Source organism: Carlito syrichta, unplaced genomic scaffold (assembly GCF_000164805.1).
Source record: "Carlito syrichta isolate Samal-C Ts95f unplaced genomic scaffold, Tarsius_syrichta-2.0.1 Scaffold313184, whole genome shotgun sequence".
NCBI classification, from domain to species: domain Eukaryota; kingdom Metazoa; phylum Chordata; class Mammalia; order Primates; family Tarsiidae; genus Carlito; species Carlito syrichta.
Genome location: NW_007257280.1, coordinates 421,785 through 443,863, shown reverse-complemented (window position 1 = coordinate 443,863; position 22,079 = coordinate 421,785). Strand labels below are relative to the sequence as shown.

At 42.0% G+C, this 22,079-nt stretch overlaps 1 protein-coding gene across 2 annotated transcripts in view; it reads right to left on the bottom strand.

Moving 5' to 3' along the window:
• ARHGEF6 (Rac/Cdc42 guanine nucleotide exchange factor 6) overlaps window positions 1-21,263 on the bottom strand; it is a 125,074-nt gene extending 103,811 nt beyond the window's left edge. The window contains exons 1-2 of one of the 2 annotated variants that reach the window (XM_008070211.2): window positions 20,347-21,263; window positions 19,025-19,108 (exon numbers count right to left, since the gene is read on the bottom strand). In XM_008070211.2, coding sequence (XP_008068402.1) covers window positions 19,025-19,108; window positions 20,347-20,511 — 249 coding nt within the window. In that variant the 5' untranslated portion in view covers window positions 20,512-21,263. Of the gene's footprint in view, window positions 1-10,079; window positions 10,442-19,024; window positions 19,109-20,346 lie in introns of those variants that run through there. The other variant, XM_008070212.2, reaches the window with a different exon arrangement.
• Window positions 21,264-22,079: the final 816 nt, after the last annotated feature.

Genomic DNA, 22,079 nt, shown 5'->3' with positions numbered 1-22,079 from the left:
CCACCAGCAACACCTGTCCTTTGGGCATGCCTTTCCTAGAAAGAAAGAGAGGGGGAAAGGCATTTTTTTTCTAGTAGAATTTAATAAATCAGGGCCCATACATTTTTCATTGCTTGGTACAAATAAATTCTTCTTAAGAGAAGTGAAGAATGCTGACACAGCATTTACCTTATCAAAAGGAAGTGAAGGTATGGCCTGGGATCACTTTGGAGAAGGTCACAGAGAATCCTCACATGCAAAGCTCACACCTTGAAAGCTCAATGAAATCATGAGAGTTTGGGTAACATAAGAAATAGCCAGGCACAGTGGCTCAGCCTGGCACTGTGACTCATGCCTGTAATCCCAGCACTTTGGGCAACTGAGTTTGAGACCAGCCTGGGCAACATAATGAGACCTCGTGTCTACAAAAAAAATTTAAAAGTTAACTGGGCATGGTGGTGCGTGCCTGCAGTCCCAGCTACACGAGAGGCTGAGGTGGGAGGATCACCTGAGCCCAGGGGGCCAAGATTGTGGTGAGGTATTATCGTGCCACTGCACTCCAGCCTGGGCAACAGAGTGAGACCCCAACTCAAAGAAAAAAAAGAAGAAACAAAAGTAGCCTGGGAACTGGAAAAGCAGAGAAGCGTTTCCATATGACATCACAGGATTTAATATCTCACACCTTTTATTTTATTTTTTTAATTAAAAAAATATGAAACAGCTTGGCATAAGGAAACTGAGTGATGTTGTGTTAAGAGAACTCAGCTTTCTTTTCATCCTTATTTCTACCCACTAAAACATTATTTCTATGGACAAAAGTCAATTATAGATAATCTACAGGTAGACTGTTAGATACACAAGCTATCTCAAGTGAAATTTTAAAAATTCATTTCCATTCATTTAAAAATTCATTTGTTATCTATTTAACAAATATTTACTTAACACCTGGTATATATGCCAGGCACTGATGCCTAAATTTGTTTTAAGATAAGAAATAAAAAGAACACTGTATAATTGCTTGAGTCCAGGAGTTCAAGATCAGCCTGGGCAACATAGCGAGACGTGGTCTCTACAAAAAAATTTAAAAATTGGCTAGGCATGGTGCTGTGTGCCTATAGTCTCAGTTATTCTGGAAGGTGAGGCAGAAGGATACCAAGAGGCCAGGAGGCTGAGGCTGCAGTGAGCTGTGATCATGCCACTGCACTCAAGCCTGGGTGACAGAGTGAGACTCCTACTCAAAACAAAAACAAAACCACTATATAATATCTGACAAATGAAGTCACCCAAAGGTACACTAACCCTTAAACCATTGTTTGCCATTCAGTTGTCTTTACTTGGAGAGAATTTTTTAATCCCAAATCAAGATTTTTCTTAATACACAACACATCCTCAAATGGTAACCCTTCTTCAGAGAATGCAAACTGATTATACTACAGTGTAACTGCTTATTTTTACTATCACAATATATGTTTTCCAAAGAAGTAGTTAAATTGCTTTTGTTAGTAAAATGCTACATTCTCCTGATTTGTGTACATCTCTCAGAAATGATTGGTAAATATCTCGATTCTGCTGTAGACCTTGCCATGAAGAACAGCCAGATTACAAGAGGAAATGTTTCCTAGTGTGCAGGCCTGCTTCACAGTCAGGGATCTTCGTAAAAAAATGTTAAGAGCTTGAAATCTTAAAGATGCCTCTTAAAATACTGTCTATGCTTCCAGGAAGTAGGGAAATGTCTTTGTTATTGTCTAGGGTAAGACAAGTCCTTAATAACAGTTTCACTTGCTGCTTTGCAAACCGCGGCATTTCATCTCAGCTTAATTTAATTCCTTCTTTTCCCTATTGCCCTATTCAATCCCTCAATTGACATGTCTGATCTCTGTAATAATATTCAAGTCCCCAAGAAAGTATAAAGCTGGGATTTTACTCTATTTGTCTAAGCAGAACTTAATTAAGAAGGTAAATCTTCTGCTAGAAGTCAAATAGAAATGATGTGTGACTATATGCTATTTCAGATGATCCACATCTCTGAACTCACACATCTCTCTAGATGGTAAGGTCCAGTTTGCTAGGGTACGACAAAGTCTGGAGCTAATCAGACAAATGTCTGGTGTCATAATGGCACCAGTTGACAGCAGAGGAAATGGCAATCTCAATGTTGAAATGCAGGTACAATAGAGATACCAGCACACACATGTTTGTTGCAGCTCTATTCACAATGGCAAAAACATGCAACAAAACATACTGCCCATCGAAGTTTGACTGGATAAAAAATTGTGGTACATATACACAAGGAATATTATGCTGCCATAAAGAACACCAAACGTATAAATTTTGCAGCAACTTGGATGGATTTAGAGTTTAACTTACTCAGTGATCTATCACAGAAACAATAAACAGAGTACTATATGTTCTCACACAGAATATGTGACTATGAGAATATGTGGATTTGTTTTTCCTGTCTGTTTTTCTGGTGGAATATGATTTTCGGTGTGTATGTTTCTGTACAACAAACTGAGCATAATGAAGGTGGCACTCTCAATACTGAGGCAAAAGGAGGAAAAAAAAGAAATGCAGGTACAGAGTAGCTTCTGGACTAAATGGATATACACTGTCTCTCTCTAAAAAGTTGGTAAGGGCCCTAAGAAACTGGCAAGTGCCTTCACACTTTTTCATTTGTAAGTCAAAGGCCATTTCCTGCATTTCCTTCTGGTACTAACCCCCAGTCACTCTGCATATATTATGCTGTGCTGGCAACATCGCATCACCTCTCTGGCTGATGCTTGAGGCCCGCCTCAAGAATGGAGGTGAGGTAGAGACTAGCTGGCCAAGATTGTGTGGTTTTAATAAAGACATATGGGCCTGGCGCTGTTGCTCACGCTTGTAATCCCAGCACTTTGGGAGACGCAGGTGTGAGAATCGCCCAAGCCCAGAGGATTAAAACCAGCCTGGGTAACTTGGTGAGACCTCATCTCTACAATAAATAAAAAAATTAGCTGGGCATGGTGATACGCACCCGTAGTTTCAGCTACTTGGGGGGTTGAAGCAGAAGGATCGCCTGAGTCCAGAGGCTGCGGTGGCTGTGAATGTGCCACTGCATTCCAGCCTGTGCGACAGAGTGAGACTCCGACTCAAAAAAATAAAGAATAAAGAGGTATGTTGTACTCTGTTGTCCCCAGAAATGGCCTGAATTAGAGTCAACATTAAAAGCAACTTAAAGTGAATTAGATTTAAAACAAAATAATTTACGTCTCCAGTCAAAACAATTCCATTGAGCAAATTTTCTAACGAAATGTATTATTTTTTGGTATATATTTGGTACATTCACTCCAATTCAGAAACAAAGCATTTCCTTTTCAGATATTACATACTGTGTTGTTTTTAATAGAGGTCATTGATTTTTATTTCTCCCTTCAACTATGCCAGATTCATAAGGTTTATTACTTACTTCCTGAGGGCAAGGGGGGATATTTTTGGCAATCATCATAAAAAAAATAAAAGACCATTCATTGCATTGTTTAATTTAACTAAGACAATGAGCTTCGTGCTCTGGGGTCTATTTTTAAATTTCAAGCTATTTTAATTATAGAATAGATATGTTGTTTTAAAAAATCAAACAATTTCATCCAGGTAAACATGAGAAACTGAAAATATTCTTTTTTCACATTCTTCTAGTTTATGCATAGACTAAAAAAGAATGAAAAGATCTCCTGATTTTTCAATACCCAGAGGAATTCTTCCAAATTTTCTATTATTAGAACACAAAATGGTAGCTCAAGAAGTTACTGTGGTTAACAACTGAATAATTCATAATCTGAAGAATTCAGTTGTATTGTCTACTCCAGTTCCTCTTTACAACTGGATCCTAAAAAATATTTCTTGTCCTGGGCTGTTATAAAGGAAACCACATACAAATTGTTTTCAGCAGTTAAAATTTGCCCATACTCCACCTGAGACCCAGTCCCCACCACTACACAATATATCCATGTAACAAATACATATGTGCACCTCTTGAATCCAAAATAAAAAACAAAACAAAATTAAAAATTGTCCATGCTAAGCATTGAGAAGAAAAGCAAGACAATAAGCTGGAGAAAGAACAAAAAGTCTTACAGCCAATTTCTAAAGCTCTTAAGATTGCATGCATATTGTCTGAAACTATAGTTAAAAATTCTAGTCTTGGCCAGGCACAGTGACTCACACCTATAATCCCAGCACTTTGGGAGGCAGAGGTGAGAGGACTGTCTGAGTACAGGGGTTTGAGACCAACCTGGGCAACTTGTTGACACCTCATCTCTACAATAAATCAAAAAATCAGTAGAGCATGATGGTGTATGCCTGTGATTCCAGTTACTTGGAAAGCTGAGGCAGAAGGATCATCTTAGCCCAGTGGGTAGAGGCTGCAGTGGCCGTGAGTGTGCCACTGCACTCTAGCCTGGGTGACAGTGTGAGACTCCTACAAAAAAAAAAAAAAAAAAAGCTCCAGTCTCTGTTCAATGAATTTCATTTGGCTACAATGAAATTTAAACTGTCTTTATGTAGCTTTCCAAATAAAATATAAACTCAAATCAAATATCACATATAAATAATTTTAAACACATTTCAACACATTCTAATTTTAATTGAAATTATTTTCTATGATGAGAGGCACTGAGAATTTTAAGTTCATAAAAAAGCATTGTGGTAGTAGTGAAAGAGGCTAATAATGTTGAAAGGATTAGTTTTTGCTGTTAAGTATTTAAAATAGAGATCAAGCCTGACATTACCATTCACTTAAAATGCCCCAAAAATGTTCAACTTTGTTTTGCCTTCTGAAGAGATATGTTAAGTATTAGGAAATATGTGAAGATTTTACCTTTGACTTTATCTTTATTTTTTCCCCCAAAACAAGTAGCCTCTCTTGACTAGAGCATAGAACTGAGAAACAGGATGGCTGAATTTTTCTTCCTACTTAAAATAGTTTTCTTCCTGTCTAAAAATTTCAATATAACTAGTATAAGACCTCAGAACCCTTGGAAAGCCCACAGTTTACCTTTCTCTCTATCCAATTTTTTTTGTATGTTAAGATTTCAGGAGGAAATCTTTCTAAATATCAATGACTCACTTCTTAAACAGTCAGCTTAATTTAACTGAACTAAGTGAACTTTTTTTGATGATGATGAAATGTTATTTATAAGAACCATCTACTGGGATATGTTAAAATTCCAATTAGAGGTCGGGCACGGTGGCTCATGCCTATAATCCCAGCACTTTGGGAGGCCGAGCTAAGAGGATTGCCTGAGCCCATGGGTTTGAAACCAGCCTGGGCAACTTGGGGAGACCTCATCTCTACAATTAAAAAAAAATTAACCAGGCTGAATGCCTATAATTCCAGCTACTTGGAAGGCTGAGAGAGAAGGATCACCTGAACCCAGCAGGAAGAGTCTTTGGTGGCCGTGAGTGTGCCACTGCACTTCCAGCCTGGGCAACAGAGTGAGATTCCAACTCAAAAAAAAAAATTCCAATTAGTAACTAGCTTTTATTGTGAATTCACTCAGTGCTAGGCACTATGCTAAGTACTTTACTTGCTTTCTTTCATTTAACCCTTGGATGAAGCATATACCTAATAAGTGGTGTTACCTACCACTACCACCTAGGAGGTTTACATATACCTAATATTAGTGGCCAGTTTGGGTCAGTTCACGTTCAAAGCTTAAGCTCTTAGTCTCTGCAATACTACACTACTGCTCAAGAGAAAAGATTGCCCTGACTAGGAATCAAAGCCAGACCAAGGCATGGAAAGGAACAAATTCTAACCACTAGAGCACACAGCATGTGCTGGGTTGCCTGACCCCACATCAAAAGTCCCCAGATAGTTATGTGTTCATCGGTCTGCTTTTTATAGTTTTTCTGCCTCCTTTGTTGATGTGCTGTTGGTTTCAGTTCTTCCATGTTATACACAGACTTATAGTCTTTCTGCCATTGCCAGTGTGTCTAATTTACAGAAGCTCCTCTTTTCCTTTTACCACAACTTTAGATGCTACTTTCCAGTTTACAAAGTGCCTCCACATACCTTACCTCGTCTCATTTAATTTGCTATTTCTAATCAGTTTTGGGGTGAAAAAACAGATTACCTATAATGCAAACAGGCTTAGATAAGTAAAAGCAATTAGGCTCTTAGTGAGAGCCTAAGGCAGTGTCCTATGAATAAAGTGCACATGTCTTAGTGCAGAGATGGGAGGTCTCTTTTGTAGCTTGGATCTTCTCTGAGCACTCAGTCATTCTATCAATCATTCATCTAACAAACACTTCCTGAGCACCTGCTCTGTGCTATGTTCTGTATTGGGTGCTAAGGTTATAAGACTGATCAGGCTCCAGTTCTTGCCTCTGAAAGTTCCAGGTAGCTTGGCACAAAGGATTGTGGGAAAATGGACACAAGCTGCTCAACTCAGCAGAGAAGATTATCTAGAAGATTCAAGGTTAAGGAGACTGGCATCTATTTTTTTTTATGGTTTTCAACTTGGTGGTAGACACTTGAGGTTGCTATGTTGCTGAACTCTGGAGAAACCATGGAAATGGTCCTCAACTCTTGATACACATTAGAGCTTGCAAAGCTTTCAAAATAACAATCACAAAGCTTAACCACTTTGGAAAACTGTTAGGCAGTATCAACTGAAGGGGAACATATACATATCCTATGACCTAGCAGTGCCACTGTTATGTATAAAACCAATGGAACTGTGTATATAAGCCAGATGTGGTGGTTCATGCCTATAATCTCAACACCTTGGGAGGCTGAGGCAGGAGGATTGCTTGAGCTCAGGAGTTCAAGACCAGCCTGGACAACATAGTGAGACCTCACCTCTATAAAAAGAAAGAAAGAAAGAAAGAAAGAAAGAAAGAAAGAAAGAAAGAAAGAAAGAAAGAAAGGAAGGAAGGAAGGAAGGAAGGAAGGAAGGAAGAAAGAAAATATTTGTATATGTTCATAGCAACTAGAAACTAGAAACAACATAGATGTCCATCAACAAGTGAACAGGAAAACAAATATAGCACATCCATACAATGAAATACTATGCAGCAATAAAAAAGAACAAACCATTACTACCTGCAACCACATGAGTAACTTACACAGATATTACGTTGAGTGAAATAAATCTTATGAAAATTAGTACATACTGTATGATTCTACTCGTATGAAGTACCAAAACAGAAAAACAAACCAAAACCTATTGTCTTAGATGTCAAGATAGTGGTGCCCATTGGTGAGTGGTAGAGACTGGGAGGATGCATGAGGGTAACTTCTGGGCACCAGTATTGTTCTGTTTCTTGATCAGGGTGCTGAGTATATGGTTGTATTCAGTTTGTGAAAATTCACCAAACATATACTTAGGATTTCTGCAATTTCCTGAATATATGTTATACTTCAACATAAAGTTGACTTAAACATTAAAAAAAGATATACAACCATGTCTATAAAAGATTTGAAAAAAAAGAAATACCAATGCCTGGGTCTCACTGCAGACCAATTAACCCAGAATCTCTGAGTTATGGGATATCAACATTTGCATTTCTTTTTTGAGTCAGACTCTCCCTCTGTCACCCAGGCTGGAGTGTAGTGGCACGCTCACGGCCACCATGGCCTTACCTGTTCGGCTCAGCCTTCCAAGTAGCTGGAACTACAGGTGTGTGCCACCACACCCAGCTAATTTTTTTTTTTTAATTTATTGTAGAGACGAGGTCTTGTCATGTTGCCCAGGCTGGTCTCAAACCCATGGGCTCAGGCAATCCTCTCGCCTCAGCCACCCAAAGTGCTGGGATTACAGGCATGAGCCATTGTACCCAGTTTACATTTGTACCCAAGGCGATCCTAATATACAGGCATATCTGAAAATCAAGGGGGTAGGTGTTCCAGTATTTATCAATAGCTTCTTGGGGGCGACAGTCTGGCACTTGAAGGAAATGAGTTCTGGAGTGAGGTACATCAGTGATTACATTCTGGCCCTGCCTCACACTGGCAGTGTGAAGCATTTGTCTGGACCATCTCCAAACTGAGCTCAGTTTCCACCATGGAATAATGGGTACAATACCACTTACTTTCCAGGATTGTTGTGAGGATTAAATATGATAATATACCTAAAGCACCCAGCACAGTACCTGGAACATAGTAGATGCTTGAGAAATGGTAGATACTCGTCTCCTTTTACTCCTTCACATCTATGTTCCTAAGCACAGTGGTGAACAGGTTGTTTTAAAGGAACGAAACTCACACTCTCCAATTTCTCCTCCTGAATGAGTTTCTTTGTAAAGACTGAAGTAATATTATACTTGGACTAATGATGTCAAATGAACCTCACCAATTTCTGGGCCCTGGCCACTCTGTTCAGCACCTGCTGTTCCTGAATGTGAATGTGAAGGTAGAGGAGGTAGATGGTGGATAAATACAAACCACAGACTCTCCTCTGCAAAGCTTCACTCCTGTCCTCACCCATAAGAACAGTGCCAGCCCTGCATGAGTGAAGACAAGGCCAAGATGTGAGCTGGCAAAACAAAACAAAACAAAACAAAACCAGAAAAAAATGAGTAGATTGGAAGACATACCATCCATAAAATGTGCCAAATAAAACATTTTTGTATCAAGTGTCAGGTTTCAGTTAAACAAAAAACCTAGGTTGAAAGCAGGATCCAGGTTAGCCTTTTGATCTTACCACCAGTAAGCTGTATGACTTTGGTTAACAAAAATTTTCTGTTTCTTTGTCAAATGAAAGTAATGCCATCTCTCCTACAACCTTTACAAGGGCATGGTGAGTTTCAGATAAGTAGAAGGCATTAAAAAAAAATTAAGCACCAAAGAAACGCAAGGTGAGAATACTAGCTGGAAATTTACTTTGTTCGAAACTCCAATCATCTCCCTAGGCACCCTGGACTGAAACAGAACACTCCCTTGTTTCAACTGCTCCAAGCACACCCAGAGCCTACACCGGCCTGGAGTTGGCTTATGTAAGAAGGGACTGCAGCATTGCCTAGCATGTAGCATAATACTTTGCTGAAGAGAAATCCTTGGAAATGTCTCAGCTGAAGTACAAGGGTAGGCCCAGGCCTTATGTTTTGGAGAGAGGTGCCCTCAGTCACAGAACACCAGAACTGTGACTGGAGCAAATGATGCCATCAGAGATCCTCTTACTACAGTCAATGTCAAAATTAAGATAGGGAAGTTCAAGGACAAACTATGAGTTTTCCAGGAAAATATATGTTTTTTTAAAAAACAGCTCAGACCCTAGAATCTTGCCTTTAAAATTATTAATACTTTCTGTGAAGTATTAACTAACTGAAGCATCAACTGAAATTTATCTTATTCTGTAAGTTTTTTGTTTTTTGTTTTGGTTTATACATGAAGCTTTTATCGACAAAAACATACACTGTTGCATAGAAAAATTTCTTTACTGTATTTTCACTCCCATTACGCGTTTTTAAAAGGTGAAGAATCATGTGAGTCACCCTTATATCCAAAAAACAATAACAAATCAAAGATGAAAATACAAGACTTTTTAAAAGACAGAGATAAAGTTGAGAGCTCTCCACGCTAGAACTAAGAAACGAAATAGTTCAAATACCTGTTGGGTTCCTAAATGACTGGAAAATGAAAACTTGAAATTAACCACGGGCACTTTGGAACACCTTGCAGAGCACAGATTTTGCCCATCCACAAACCATTCCTGTGACACACCTGTGTACACAACGAGGAAAACATCCCCAAATGTACGGATGCTTGGGGTAGGGAGGGAATCAAATTAGTATCAAAAATAGTGCCGTTAACTCCTGCTCTGGTTCTGGGGGAAAAAGAATCCGATCTGATGCACCCTGCGGCTAGAGCTGGACAACTCGCCCCTAAGTTTGGCGCGTCCTCGCTCTGCGCCCTCGGCCCCCGCCACCCTCCTCTCCGCTCCCCGCACCCTGGATCTCAGCGTCCAGTGAGGCCCTGGCAGAGAACGGACCCCACGGCTGGGGCCGCGAGCCCTGGCAATGAGGAGGAAGGGCGGCTCCTCACCGGCTGGGATACTTCAGCACCCACCCCCAGGCCCTCGCGCGTTCCCCTTCCCCTGACCCCTAGCCCCCAGGCAGGTCACCTGGCTCGGCCGCTGCCCGCCTGTCCTCCGGCTGCTCACTCACTCCAGCCGTGCCGCCGCCGCCGCCGCCTCCTGGAAGCGGCTCGCCCTTCCGAGTCACGGGGCCGGCGAGCGGGCGGGCGAGCCTGTGCCAAGGCTGCGGGAACCGTTCAACCCAACCGGAGCTGGGACCCTGCCCTGATCGCGGCCGCCACCCGGGTGAAACTGGAGAGCTGGGCTAGGCTCGCTCCAGCGGGGAGGGGCAGCTGCAACTTTGCGCCTGGACGCGGGCGAGGAGGGGGCGCCCGTCTCCAAACTCTGTGCCGCGCCTGCAACCTCTCCAGTCCAGGATTGCCTTTTAATCTAAAGGAAAGTCAGATTCTTGTCCTCAAGTTCTGGCTGCCAGAGCCGTGCTGCACGGCGGGCGGAGGATCGCTGGGCGGAACGGGGGGCGGGGGGGGGGGTGCGGGAGGCGCGCCCCGCTGTGTGCGCTGGCTGCAAGCCGGGCGAGGGCGCGCGGGGTGGCGACGGGAGGGGAGTGGCTGCCCGGGGAGTCAGCCCGTGAGGCTCCTCTGGACCCCACTCAACTGCCCGCGCTGGTCCCCTCCGGCCAGGAGCCCCAGAGGAAAAGCGGCCTGGGCCAGCGGGGGAAGCAGTGACCCGGACCTGGATCGCAGAAGTAGGAACTGGAAGTGACAGCGGCGCAGGGCACAGCAGCAGCAGCAGCAGCGGCGGCGGTGGCGGCGGCGGCGGCGGCAGCCCGGGTAGTCGTGGCAGCAGCAAAAGCCGCGGTGTAGCGGCGGCTGCCACACTGCGCATGCTGCAGCCGCCTGCTTCAGTCCCGAGCCCCAGGCTACCGGCGCCTGGCCTGCCGCGGGTCGCTGCCAAAACCTCGGGCAGGATTCCCAGACTCACAGATTAGCCTTTCCTGGTGGCCTGCTTCCTCCTTCACCCCCAGATACAATTTGGAACCCCCGAGGTCTATGGTGAGCCGCTGAGACACCCAAGCAGAGAAGCGCTCCCCAGAGGCTCTTCACATTTCTCCCTCCTCCCCCGAACTATCCTGGATGCCCTTCTGGGTTCTCTGATAACGGGTCCCAAATCAAATAGTCTCCTTGAGAAAGAACGAAAAGATTCGTGATAGATGGAAAATGTGTATAACCTTCCTCGAAGACTAATTTTTACAGAAGTACAATGTAGTCGAAAAAAATTAGGATGGCCAAAACTGTGGACCATTTAATATGACTCTTGGAAATTCCATGAGGTGTGTCAGATATGCTCAACAGAAAAGAAAAAACTTGCCAAAATCCTCTTTTGTCTTCCTGATAGCTCAAATTGAGCTGATAAACATGCACAGCTTTGCCCAGTGGAAACTGGTGGAAATGGACCAGTTAAAAACAGACATTACAGGGATTGGGCATTACCCAAACCCTACTCTAGTCTCCTCATTTTGCAGAAGCATCAACTGAGGCTTAGAGAAGGGGATTCTGACTTCATACAGGTGGCAGGGCAAGGGCTTCAATGATGGTCTGCTGATACACATTACAGCTACTGGTTAGTTGCCAGGCCTTGTGCCTAACTCCTCCAGGGAGATGCTGCTCTCCTCGAGATTTAGCCTTGACTCGTGATCATTAGTAGAGTTGCCTTCCAGAACTACTTCCCTGCAGAGCAGCCCCTGGGAAACGGCAAGTGGTCCATCCCACAGGCTTCACGTTGGGGAGGACACCCATGCTGTTCCGGTGACAAGGCAGATGGAGTGACTCAGGGAGACAGGAGGGAATGAGGGGGTGGGGGTGGAGGAAAAAAAACACACTGCTGCCAGCTGGTACTGGTAAAAAGAGAGGGGGGGAGGGAGGAAGAGAGAAAGAAGAGAAGAAGGAGCGAGAAAGAAAGTGAAAGAAGTACTAACAGAACCTCATATAAATTCAATGAAATCTTTCACGAATAAAACAGCTTTTTACAAAGGAAACATGGCCCGGCAGTGAAATAAGAGAAGGTGGGATGTCACTGGCCATGGATTGGTAGTAACGGTGGCAGAGGACAAAGTTGGAGTACCTGCTGAGGATGAGGCAGGGGGAAGATCTGGTTGAGAGGTCAAGAGTTTCCACACACCAGTCTGTCATGTAGCTGTAGTTAGGAAAATGCAGTCAGATACCACCCAGGCCATTCTTGTGACTGATCAGAAGAATTGTATGTGTCCCTGACTCCCACTAACTTCAAAGGCAGTACACACACACAGAAGACTGCCATTGCTGAAATTTGTGTTGTCAAAGGACTTCCTGGACACTAGTGACACTCTACCTATACATGAGTATTATTCCGTATGTACTGGAAAGTTTTAACTTGGGGCCTGAACATTCTCCTTGCCTTCTCCATTCTGTAAAAAAATAAGATCTATTTGGTTCACAAAAAGGAAATATAGGACTATAAAGGGATGAGAGGATTTCCAAACTCATTAGTATCATGAAACACAAATTACAGCAATAAATAAAATGCCATTTTCATCCACCAGTTTAGCAAACATTAAAGATAAATAATAACCAGTGTTGCCAGAGACATGAGGAAGAATACACCTTTTACACTATTGGTCGGAGTGTAACTTGGTATAGCATTTTTGTAGGGGAATTTGACGTTATCTATCAAAATTTGGCACAGTACTTACATTTCTATGAAGAAAGATGCTTCGGAAATAATCACAGATGTGCATACATTTCTTTTTTTTTTTTTTTGAGTTGGAGTCTCATTCTGTCGCCCAGGCTGGAGTGGAGTGGCACGCTCACGGCCACTCCAGTATCGACCTGCTCGACTCAGGCTATCTTCTGCCTCAGCCTTCCAAGTAGCTGGAACGGAACTACAGGTGCACGCTACCACTCCCAGTTAATTTTTGATTTATTGTAGAGATGAGGTCTTGCCAGTTTGCCCAGGCTGGTCTCGAATCTGCGAACTCAGGCAATCCACTCGCCTCAGCTTCCAGATTGCTGGGATTACAGAATGAGCCACTGAGCCTGGCCTTTTTGTATGTGCATATTCAACATGATCTACTGAGGTTTATCCCAGAAATGCAGAATTGATTTACTATATGAAAACCAGTCGATCCAATACAACATATTAATATAATAAAGTTCAAAAAACAATGGTTATCTTAACAGACACAGAAAAAACATTTGACAAAATCTAGCATCCTTTCATGATAAAAAACCAAAATGAAAACACTTAAACTAGGAATACAAGAGAACCTTCTCAACCTGATAAAGTGCATTTTCCAAAAGCCCACAGTGGATATCATACTCAATGGTGAAAGACTGTTCTCACCGTTTCTATTCAACACTGTACTGGAGGTTCTAGCCAGACAAATTAGGGAATAAATACAATGAAAGGCATCCAGATTGAAAAGTAAGAAGTAAAACTATCTCTATTCACAGATGACATAATCTAGTATAAGAAAACCATAAGGAATAAAAAAAAACCCTAAAACAACTATTTGAACTAATGAGTAAGCTTGGCAAAGTTGGAGGATGAATATAAAATGTCAATTGTATTTTTATACATTTGTAATGAACAATTCAAATATCAGATCAAGAATATAATCCTGGGCCAAGCATAGTGGCTCATGCCTATAATCTTAGCACTTTGGGAGCCACGGGCAGGAAGATCAGATCATTTGAGGTCAGGAGTTTGAGAACAGCCTGGGCAATATAGTGAAACCTTGTTTCTACCAAAGAAAGAGAGAGGGAGAGAGGGGAGGGAAGGAGAAGAAAATAATCCTATTTACAATACCACCCAAAAGAATAAAATACTTTGGAATTAATGGAACCAAGGAGATATAGGACATGTACACTGAAAACTGCAAAGCATTTTTGAGTGAAATTAAAGACTTAAACAAATTAAATGATATTCCACATAGGTGGATTCAAAGATTTCAAAAATGTACTATTATTAAGATGGCAACATCTCCCCCAAAGCAATCTACAGATAGAACACAATCTCTATCAAAATCTCAGTTGGCTTTTTGGCAGAAGTGAATAAGCTGATCCTTTTTTTTTTTTTTGGAGTTGGAGTCTCACTCTGTCGCCCAGGCTGGAGTACAGTGGCACTTTCACGGCCACCCCAGCGATGACCTGATGGGCTCTGGCGATCTTTCCACCTCAGCCTTCCAAGCAGCTGGAACTATAGGCGCAAGCTACCATGCCCGGCTAATTTTTATTTATTTATTTATTTGTTTGTTTATTTATTTATTTATTTATTTATTTTAGAGACGCGGTCTCACCAAGTTGCCCAGGCTGGTCTCAAGCAATTCACTCACTTCGGCCTCCCAAAGTGCTGGGATTACAGGCTGAGCCATGGAGCCCGGCCTAATCCTAAAATTTATATGGACACGCAAGGGATCCAGAATGAACAAAATGCTTTTGAAAATAAAGAACACAGCTGGAGGACTCGCACTTTCTGATTTTAAAATTTACTACAAAGCTACATTAATCATTGATTAGATGGGGGAATTAACTTTTGTTGTCTTTTCAACAAATGGTGCTGAGACAACTGGACATACACATATAAAAGACTGAATTTTGACCCCTATCTCCTACCATATACAAAAATTAACTCAAAGGGAATAAAGGCCTTAATGTAAGAAGTAAAGCTATATCACTCTTAGAAGAAAACAGGAATAAATCTTTGACTTTTTTTTTTTGAGACGGGGTGTCACTCTGTCCCCCAAGCTGGAGTGCAATGGTACGGTCATGGCTCACTGCAGCCTTGACCTCCTGGACTCAGGTGATCTTTAGGCTTCAGCCTTCCTAATAGCTGGGACTACAGCTGTGTGCTACAATGCTTAGATAATTTTTTTTTTTTTTGGTAGAGATGAGGTCTTGCTATGTTGTCTAGGTTGGTCTCAAACTTCTGGGTTCAAGCAATCCTCCCACTTCAGTCACCCAAAGTTCTGAGATTACAGGCATGAGACACTGTACCTGGCCCTTTATGATATTTGAATAGGCAAAAGTTTCTTAAATACGATACCAAAAGCACAAACAACAACAAAAAATATGATTTTGGCTTCATCAAAATTTAAAAACATTTGTGTTTCAAAGGACACTATGAAAGCGAAGGAGGTGCTTTAGAGAGCACTTTGTTCTCAGGAGGTCTCAGTAGACATCCCTGATAAGTTACTAGCTGTGTCATCCTCTAGAGATCCCAAGACATTGCAGCTATAGGAGAATACAAAGATGAAGGTCATTTGGAGAGACCAACAGACCACCCAGAGGGCCAGAAGGCTGCAGCTCCTTTAATGTGGTCACCAGGCCCAGAGCCCAATACTCAATTTATTAGTGCAGTACTACATCTCTGGCTTCATTTTTCTGCATTTCCAAGTCGACCGTTTCTTTGTTTGTTTGTTTGGTTTTTGTTTGTTTGAGTCAGAGTCTCACCCTGCCGTCCAGGCTGGAGTGCAGTGGGACGCTCATGGCCACCGAAGCTTCGACCTGCTGGACTCAGGTGATCCTTCCACCTCAGCTTTCCAAGTAGCTGGGACTACAGGCATGTGCCACCATGTCCAGCTAATTTTTTTTATTTTTATTGTAGAGACGAGGTCTCGTCATGTTGCCCAGGCTGGTCTGGAACCCGCGGGCTCAGGCAATCCTCTCGCCTCTGCCTCCCAAAGTGCTGGAATTACAGGCATGAGCCACTGCGCCCAGCAGCTGACCGTTTCAAGCAGGCATTCTTTCTTTAGATAAATAATAGTGTGCTCTGAGCAATAGTCAAGGCCTGCTCTTCTTGCCTTTTATACATTTACAGTTTTATCAAGTTAACAAAAATCTAATAGGCATTTCCCATGCCGGGCACTGTGCTAGGCACTTGGGTCCAAGAGATACTCTGCCAAGTGACAACTGCAAATATTTGTATTTAGGTCTATCTCCTGGTTACCTGGAAGCTTGAGACTGGATGAACCGTCTGTCGTCTCAGTTGTTTGGTGTTGCTCAGCTCAGCTTTCAGTGTCATTCTTTATGTATCAATAATATCAGTCTTCTAGAGGTTCTAGAAGTGCCTTGATATGACTTCTATAGCTTTTCTTTTTAACTTTTGTGTGTGTGTGTGTGTGTGTGTGTGTGTGTGAGTTGGAGTCTCACTCTGTCGCCCAGGCTGGAATGCTGTGGCACACTCATGGCCATTCCAGCATCGACCTGCTGGACTCCAGCGATCCTTCCGCCTCAGCCTTCCAAGTAGCTGGAACTACAGGCACACACTACCACGCCCAACTAAATTTTTATCTATTGTAGAGACAAGGTCTCGCCGATTTGCCGGGGCTGGTCTCAAACCCGCGGGTTCAAGCAATCCACTCGTCTCGGCCTTCCAAAGTGCTGGGATTACAGCCTGAGCCACTGAGCCCAGTCTTCTATAGCTTTTATAGGCATGGTTTAGCGCACAACAATGCAAAGAACACTACCTAGTAATAATGTGACAGAAAACAGCTATTGTGTGTGCCTATGTGCTGTGATATGATAAGTGCCTTTGATGCATTATTGCCTTTGATCCTCAAAACAATCCTATGCAGAAGATATTATTAAACTCTTCATTATACAGATGAGGAAACAGGAGCATAGAGAGGTCAAGCAACTTTTTTCAAAGCTACACAGTCAGCAGCTGGCCAAGGCAAGGCTCTAACCCAGGTCTATCAGATTAATGAAGGCATGTGCTTAACCACAATGCCAGATATTACCTCATTACAATGTTCATATAATGTTCAAATCCGCCTAAATTATCAAAAAGAAACAAAAATATATCCAGTGGCTTTTATTTAAGAAGACAGAAAATTATGATATACTTTTAAGAAAGATTTCTACCCAAAGTGGAAAAAAATATTTTAAGCATTGGTGCTTAAAGGAATAAGCATTATTTAACAACAAAAAAAGTCCCTGACAATACCAGACCCAGGAGATGTTTCTGTATCATCTAGTATTCTTTTTTTTTTTTCTTTTAAGTTGGAGTCTCACTCTGTCACCCAGACTGGAGTGCAGTGGCCGCTTCTGGCCACTGCAGCCTCGACCTGCTGGGCTCCGGCAATCCTTCTGCCTCAGCCTTCCAAGTAGCTGGAACTACAGGCACACACTACCACGCCCGGCTAATTTTTGATTTATTGTAGAGATGAGGTCTCGCCGAGTTGCCCAGGCGGGTCACGAACCCGCAGGCTCAGGCAATTCACTCACCTCGGCCTCCCAAAGTGCTGAGATTACAGGCTGAGCCACCGAGACCGGCTCACGTAGTATTCTTAGAACCGGAATGAAGCTCAGTATACCTTCTGGCAGCTTCAGGGTGCAGAAATTATTGGCAACTTCACCATGTTTTTATTTGAAAAATAAAAAGAAAATACCATGATCTGTTCTATAGTAGACATTATTCTATAAGGGATATAGAGTAAATTCACACCACACATCTACCTCAAAAGTCACACACATGCAGAAAGAGAGACTCATACACACAAAGGAGTAGAGAGAGAAAGAGAGAGAGAAGGAAGCAAAGTTTATCTCAGGCATTGCTACTAGTACTGCTAATAATAATAATCATAATAATAATTTGGCCAGGCATGGTGTTTAATTCCCATAATCCCAGCACTTTGGGAGGCCCAGGCAGGAGGATCACTTGAGGCCAGGAGTTCAAGACCATCCTGGGCAACATAGTGAGACCTAGTCTCTAAATATAAAATAATACCAGACTTGATAATATAGTGAGGCCTCATCAATACTGAAATCAAAAAATAAGTTGGGCATTGTGGTATGCACTTGTAGTCCCAGCTACTCGGGAAGCAGAGGTAGAAGGAATGCCTGGGTCCAGGAGTTTGAGGCTGTGGTGAGCCATGAGTATACCACTGTACTCCAGTCTAGGCAACAGAGTGAGGCCTCACTCAAAACAAACAAACAAATATACAAATAAATAAATAAAACAATAGCTACCACACAGAGAATGCTTACTACATGCCAGGTACTCTTCTGGGACTTTACATGTATGAATATTCATTAAACTCTCACGCCAATCCTATGAGATAGGTGACACTATTATTTCCATTTTATAGGTGGGGAGACTGAGGCCTAGAGGCATAGTTAAGTAACATGCCAAAGGTCACAAAGCTACTAATGAGAGGTAGCTGAGATTTGAACCCATGAAGTCTAGCACCAGAATCCATGCTGAAACCACAACTACTTGTCCACAGATAATACTACTAATTCTTGTCCACTAATATAGAGTACTACTTTTGTCCCTGGCCCTGTGCTAATTACTTCACGGTAATTGCATCACAGATCTTATGACGTTGGCACTAAATTACTACACAATATCTTATTTGATTGTTAAAACAACCCCACGAGTTAGCTATTACTGTGTCCATTCTACAGATAAAAACACCAAGCCACAGGAAGTTGAGTAACTTGACACACAGGTGGAAGTATCTTCTCTCTTTCAGTAACACCTCTTATGCACACTGTAGGTAGCCATATGATAGAAAATAATGCAATAAAATGTAACACAATTTTTACCTCAGGGTCAGGCTCTCTCAGCTTTTCAAGGCCTCTGTTCTAAAGTGTTAATGGGAAAGAATGACATGGTCTTTCCTCTCTTCCCAACTCAGGGGGATTATAGTGACCCTAGGTAACAGCCAGTGGCCCAGTTTTGATAGCCCTTATTAAGGGAACCCAGCCACACTCGCTCTGTCACCAGAAGCTTGTTTTTAGGAATTGGATGCTGTATATTAAAGGCATCATTTTTAAAGTATTGATTTTGTTTTTTTGAACTGGTTTCTGGAAAAGACAGACTAGCAATCCACCACGGGGGACCACCAATCTCAACTCTGGTTTCCATAAAATGCTACCTCTGTTTAACTCGGTGGCCAGTGACAGTGAAAGTAAAACAAGTACTTTTACTGCTAATTTTGATCAGCAGAGCAAAACATGATGACAGCGAAGAAGGCACCCTGGTTAGTTTACCTCCACTTGAAGGGTTGCACATCCTTTCAGGAAGTCATTGATATTGTTGATGCAGTCGGCTTCGGTTTGGGGCTCCAGACAATACTAGAGAAACATAGTGAAATGTCACTTGGAGGTTGTCATTCAATACCAAGCCAACCATGTTCATCATTTTCTGATAAGTAGAGAAAGTAGGCTTTTTAAGGCATGGGACAACATTGCTGTCAATCCAGGAAGAGAAATAACCACTGAAGGAAGTGATGCAAAAATCTAAACGGTTGGTTTTGTTTCAAATATCACCAAATCTTTAGTCCCAAGACATGTCTATTTACAAAATTTTTTTCACATGCCTTCTGCTCAAGTGTGCTGATAGCAAATTAGAGAGCCCAAGACAGTTTTGCTTGTTTTTTTGTTTGTCTGTTTTTAGCTTAGTTCTCACTTTCAAGCAAGGAAGCAATGCCTGTTACCTTTCCCCCTTCCTCATGATAATTTATTAAAATTATATTTCCCTTTGGTTGTTCTCTACATTTGAACAAATTTCTCCACATTTCATCACTCTTTCTCAAGTTTAAGATATTATAAGGAAGTCTAATTTCTCAATAACACTAATTTGAATAAACATGATCAAAAAGGCAAAAGGCTCACAGTCACATTCCATGATGACATTAAGAAAATAACTGTAGGATTGTACTATACTTCCCTTAAGTGCCTACTTTAGAAATTATCTATTCTCATGATCGAGGGTTTCCAACATTAAAAATCTTGAAGTTTTTTTTAAAGACAGTAAAGTTAGTTTCACTTTGAACGCACGTTGCATTAGAAACATGTCTGCTTTCTACTGATATTGCAGACATTATATGACATTTGAATTATTTCTCCTAGTTGCTAAACAGTCTCTCCTTCAATGAATTTTTCTTAAAGGAAATCTACATTGATTTTAGTCAAACTGCTAATAAATGTCATCAAGATCTGTTATAAATCATTCTGTTATTACACAGACTCATATATGCCCCAAGTTCAAAACATGTTCTTGGTACGCAAAAAGATGTAACATGCAGCTACATGACAGAGCAAGTCTGTGATATGGGTGTCTTCTTTGTCCCCTATTGCTAGTGGTGTAACATGTTTTCCCTATACTCATATTTGGGGCCCAATTCCTAAAAGATAACATTTCTTTTTTTGACATTTTCAAACTACAAAGACAGTAAGAAAGAATGTCTAAATCTTCAAAAGATATTAAAGCAGAAGATTCCCATGAGCTAAGCAGTAAAAAGTCTCCAGAGTTACGTTATTGCTGCTCTCTGGTGGTAAGGAATCCCAACGATACTGCAAATTTGTCTTACCTTTTCCACAGAGCCAGGCATAAATCTGTTGATCAGTTTGCACAGCACTACCCCATTTTTCAGCGAAGACTTCAAAAACTCCTCCGGATCACAGATGGTCTTTTTGGGGGAATCCAAAACTCCCAAGGATATAAGCCATGTCACGACTCGCTCTTCTGGATTCATTACTGAGGACAGTACACTCCGAACAACTCTCTGGGGCAGCTGCAAGGACGAAGCCACATCCGCGGTTGCATCTGCTGTTGTCTTCCTTTTTATGAGTTCTCTTCTGGTGCTTGCAGAGCAAAGGTTTAAAACAACTTTTCTTAGACAACAGTGTAAACCACTCAAAATATGGGATTTTAAAACCACAGAGATCACACTCAAAGATGTATAAACAGATAAAAATTAATGTCAAAATTCTGGATACCAATGTTTTTCTTTTTCAAAACCTGCAAAACAAATTCATTAGGGTAAAAAAAAAAAGGAGAAGAAACACACACACACACAGTGCAAGAAGCTATAAGGGAAGAAAGTGAGGAGGATGCTGGGGAGGGAGGAGAGAGAAGGAAGCAACAAGTGCTCTTGGAAAACAGAGGTGAACCAGCACTTTAGGGGACCTTGGAAATGAGACACTCATGGGTCAGTCTGGGAAAACACTGTCAATAAATAGTCTAGCCCCAGTGAAAATCTGGCTTCTGTTAGCAGGAAGATGCCAACTGGCTCTTAGGTCAGACAGAGCTGAGCCTCATGGGGAGCTATACTGTCACAACGGGGCTCAAAGAAGGTAGACAGACAATTCTTCCAAGAAACGGCCGGATGTCCTCACACTATCTCACAGAGATGGTGTGTCACGATTATTCCTTGCAAAACACGTTGAGTTGCATGGTGACAATGTGCCAAGCAAATGAAGATTGTGCCTGCTGTCAGCCATCACTGTGTATAAGCAGAAGCAAGAAGAATGGCATTTTACTTTGCAGCCAAAAAGCTATGTTTAGGGAAATAGTCTAAGGATAACATCTGACATCCTGTTTACTTGCATTCTTTAGCGATTCTTTTTCTGGACCTGGTTCCACTACACAATCCAGCTGCAGTACCCTTAGCAAAGGCTCAGACACAGTCGCATAAGCGGGAAAATATACTTGAAAACAGAGCGTTTGAGAACAAAAGAGCACTTGTCCCCGGTCTACACTACAGTCTGGAAGGTTCATGTTTCCCCAACAAGAAACACTTTGCATTTTAAAATACAGCTTGGAAAAAAAAAAGACCCAGTGTATATCAAGAGATCTTCATTATTCTCAAACATTTTGAGAACCAGTTAAAATAGGCATAGTTCTAAGTCCATGGGTTCAAGACCAGCCTGGGGGACTTGGTGAGACCTCATCTCTACGCTAAATTAAAAATTAGCTGGGCATGGTAGCACTTGCCTGTACTTCCAGCTACTTAGAAGGCTAAGGCAGAAGGATTGCCAGAGCCCAGCAGGTCGACGCTGGGTTGGCTGTGAGTGTGCCTGGGCAGTGGAGTGAGACTCCACCTCAAAAATAAATAAATAAATAAATAGGCATCGTTTTGGGAGGCTTATGATAACGCCAACTTTAAGAGCATAGTCCTAGGTTGGCAAATGTGTGCACTCACAATCATTACCCCTCCTCATGGATGGAAGACATCAGATCAATCATAGCTCTTTCCTACTAGGCCTCAGAATCCTTTCCAAGACAGTTTCAGGCATCTACTACCAAATAATCAGCTTAGAT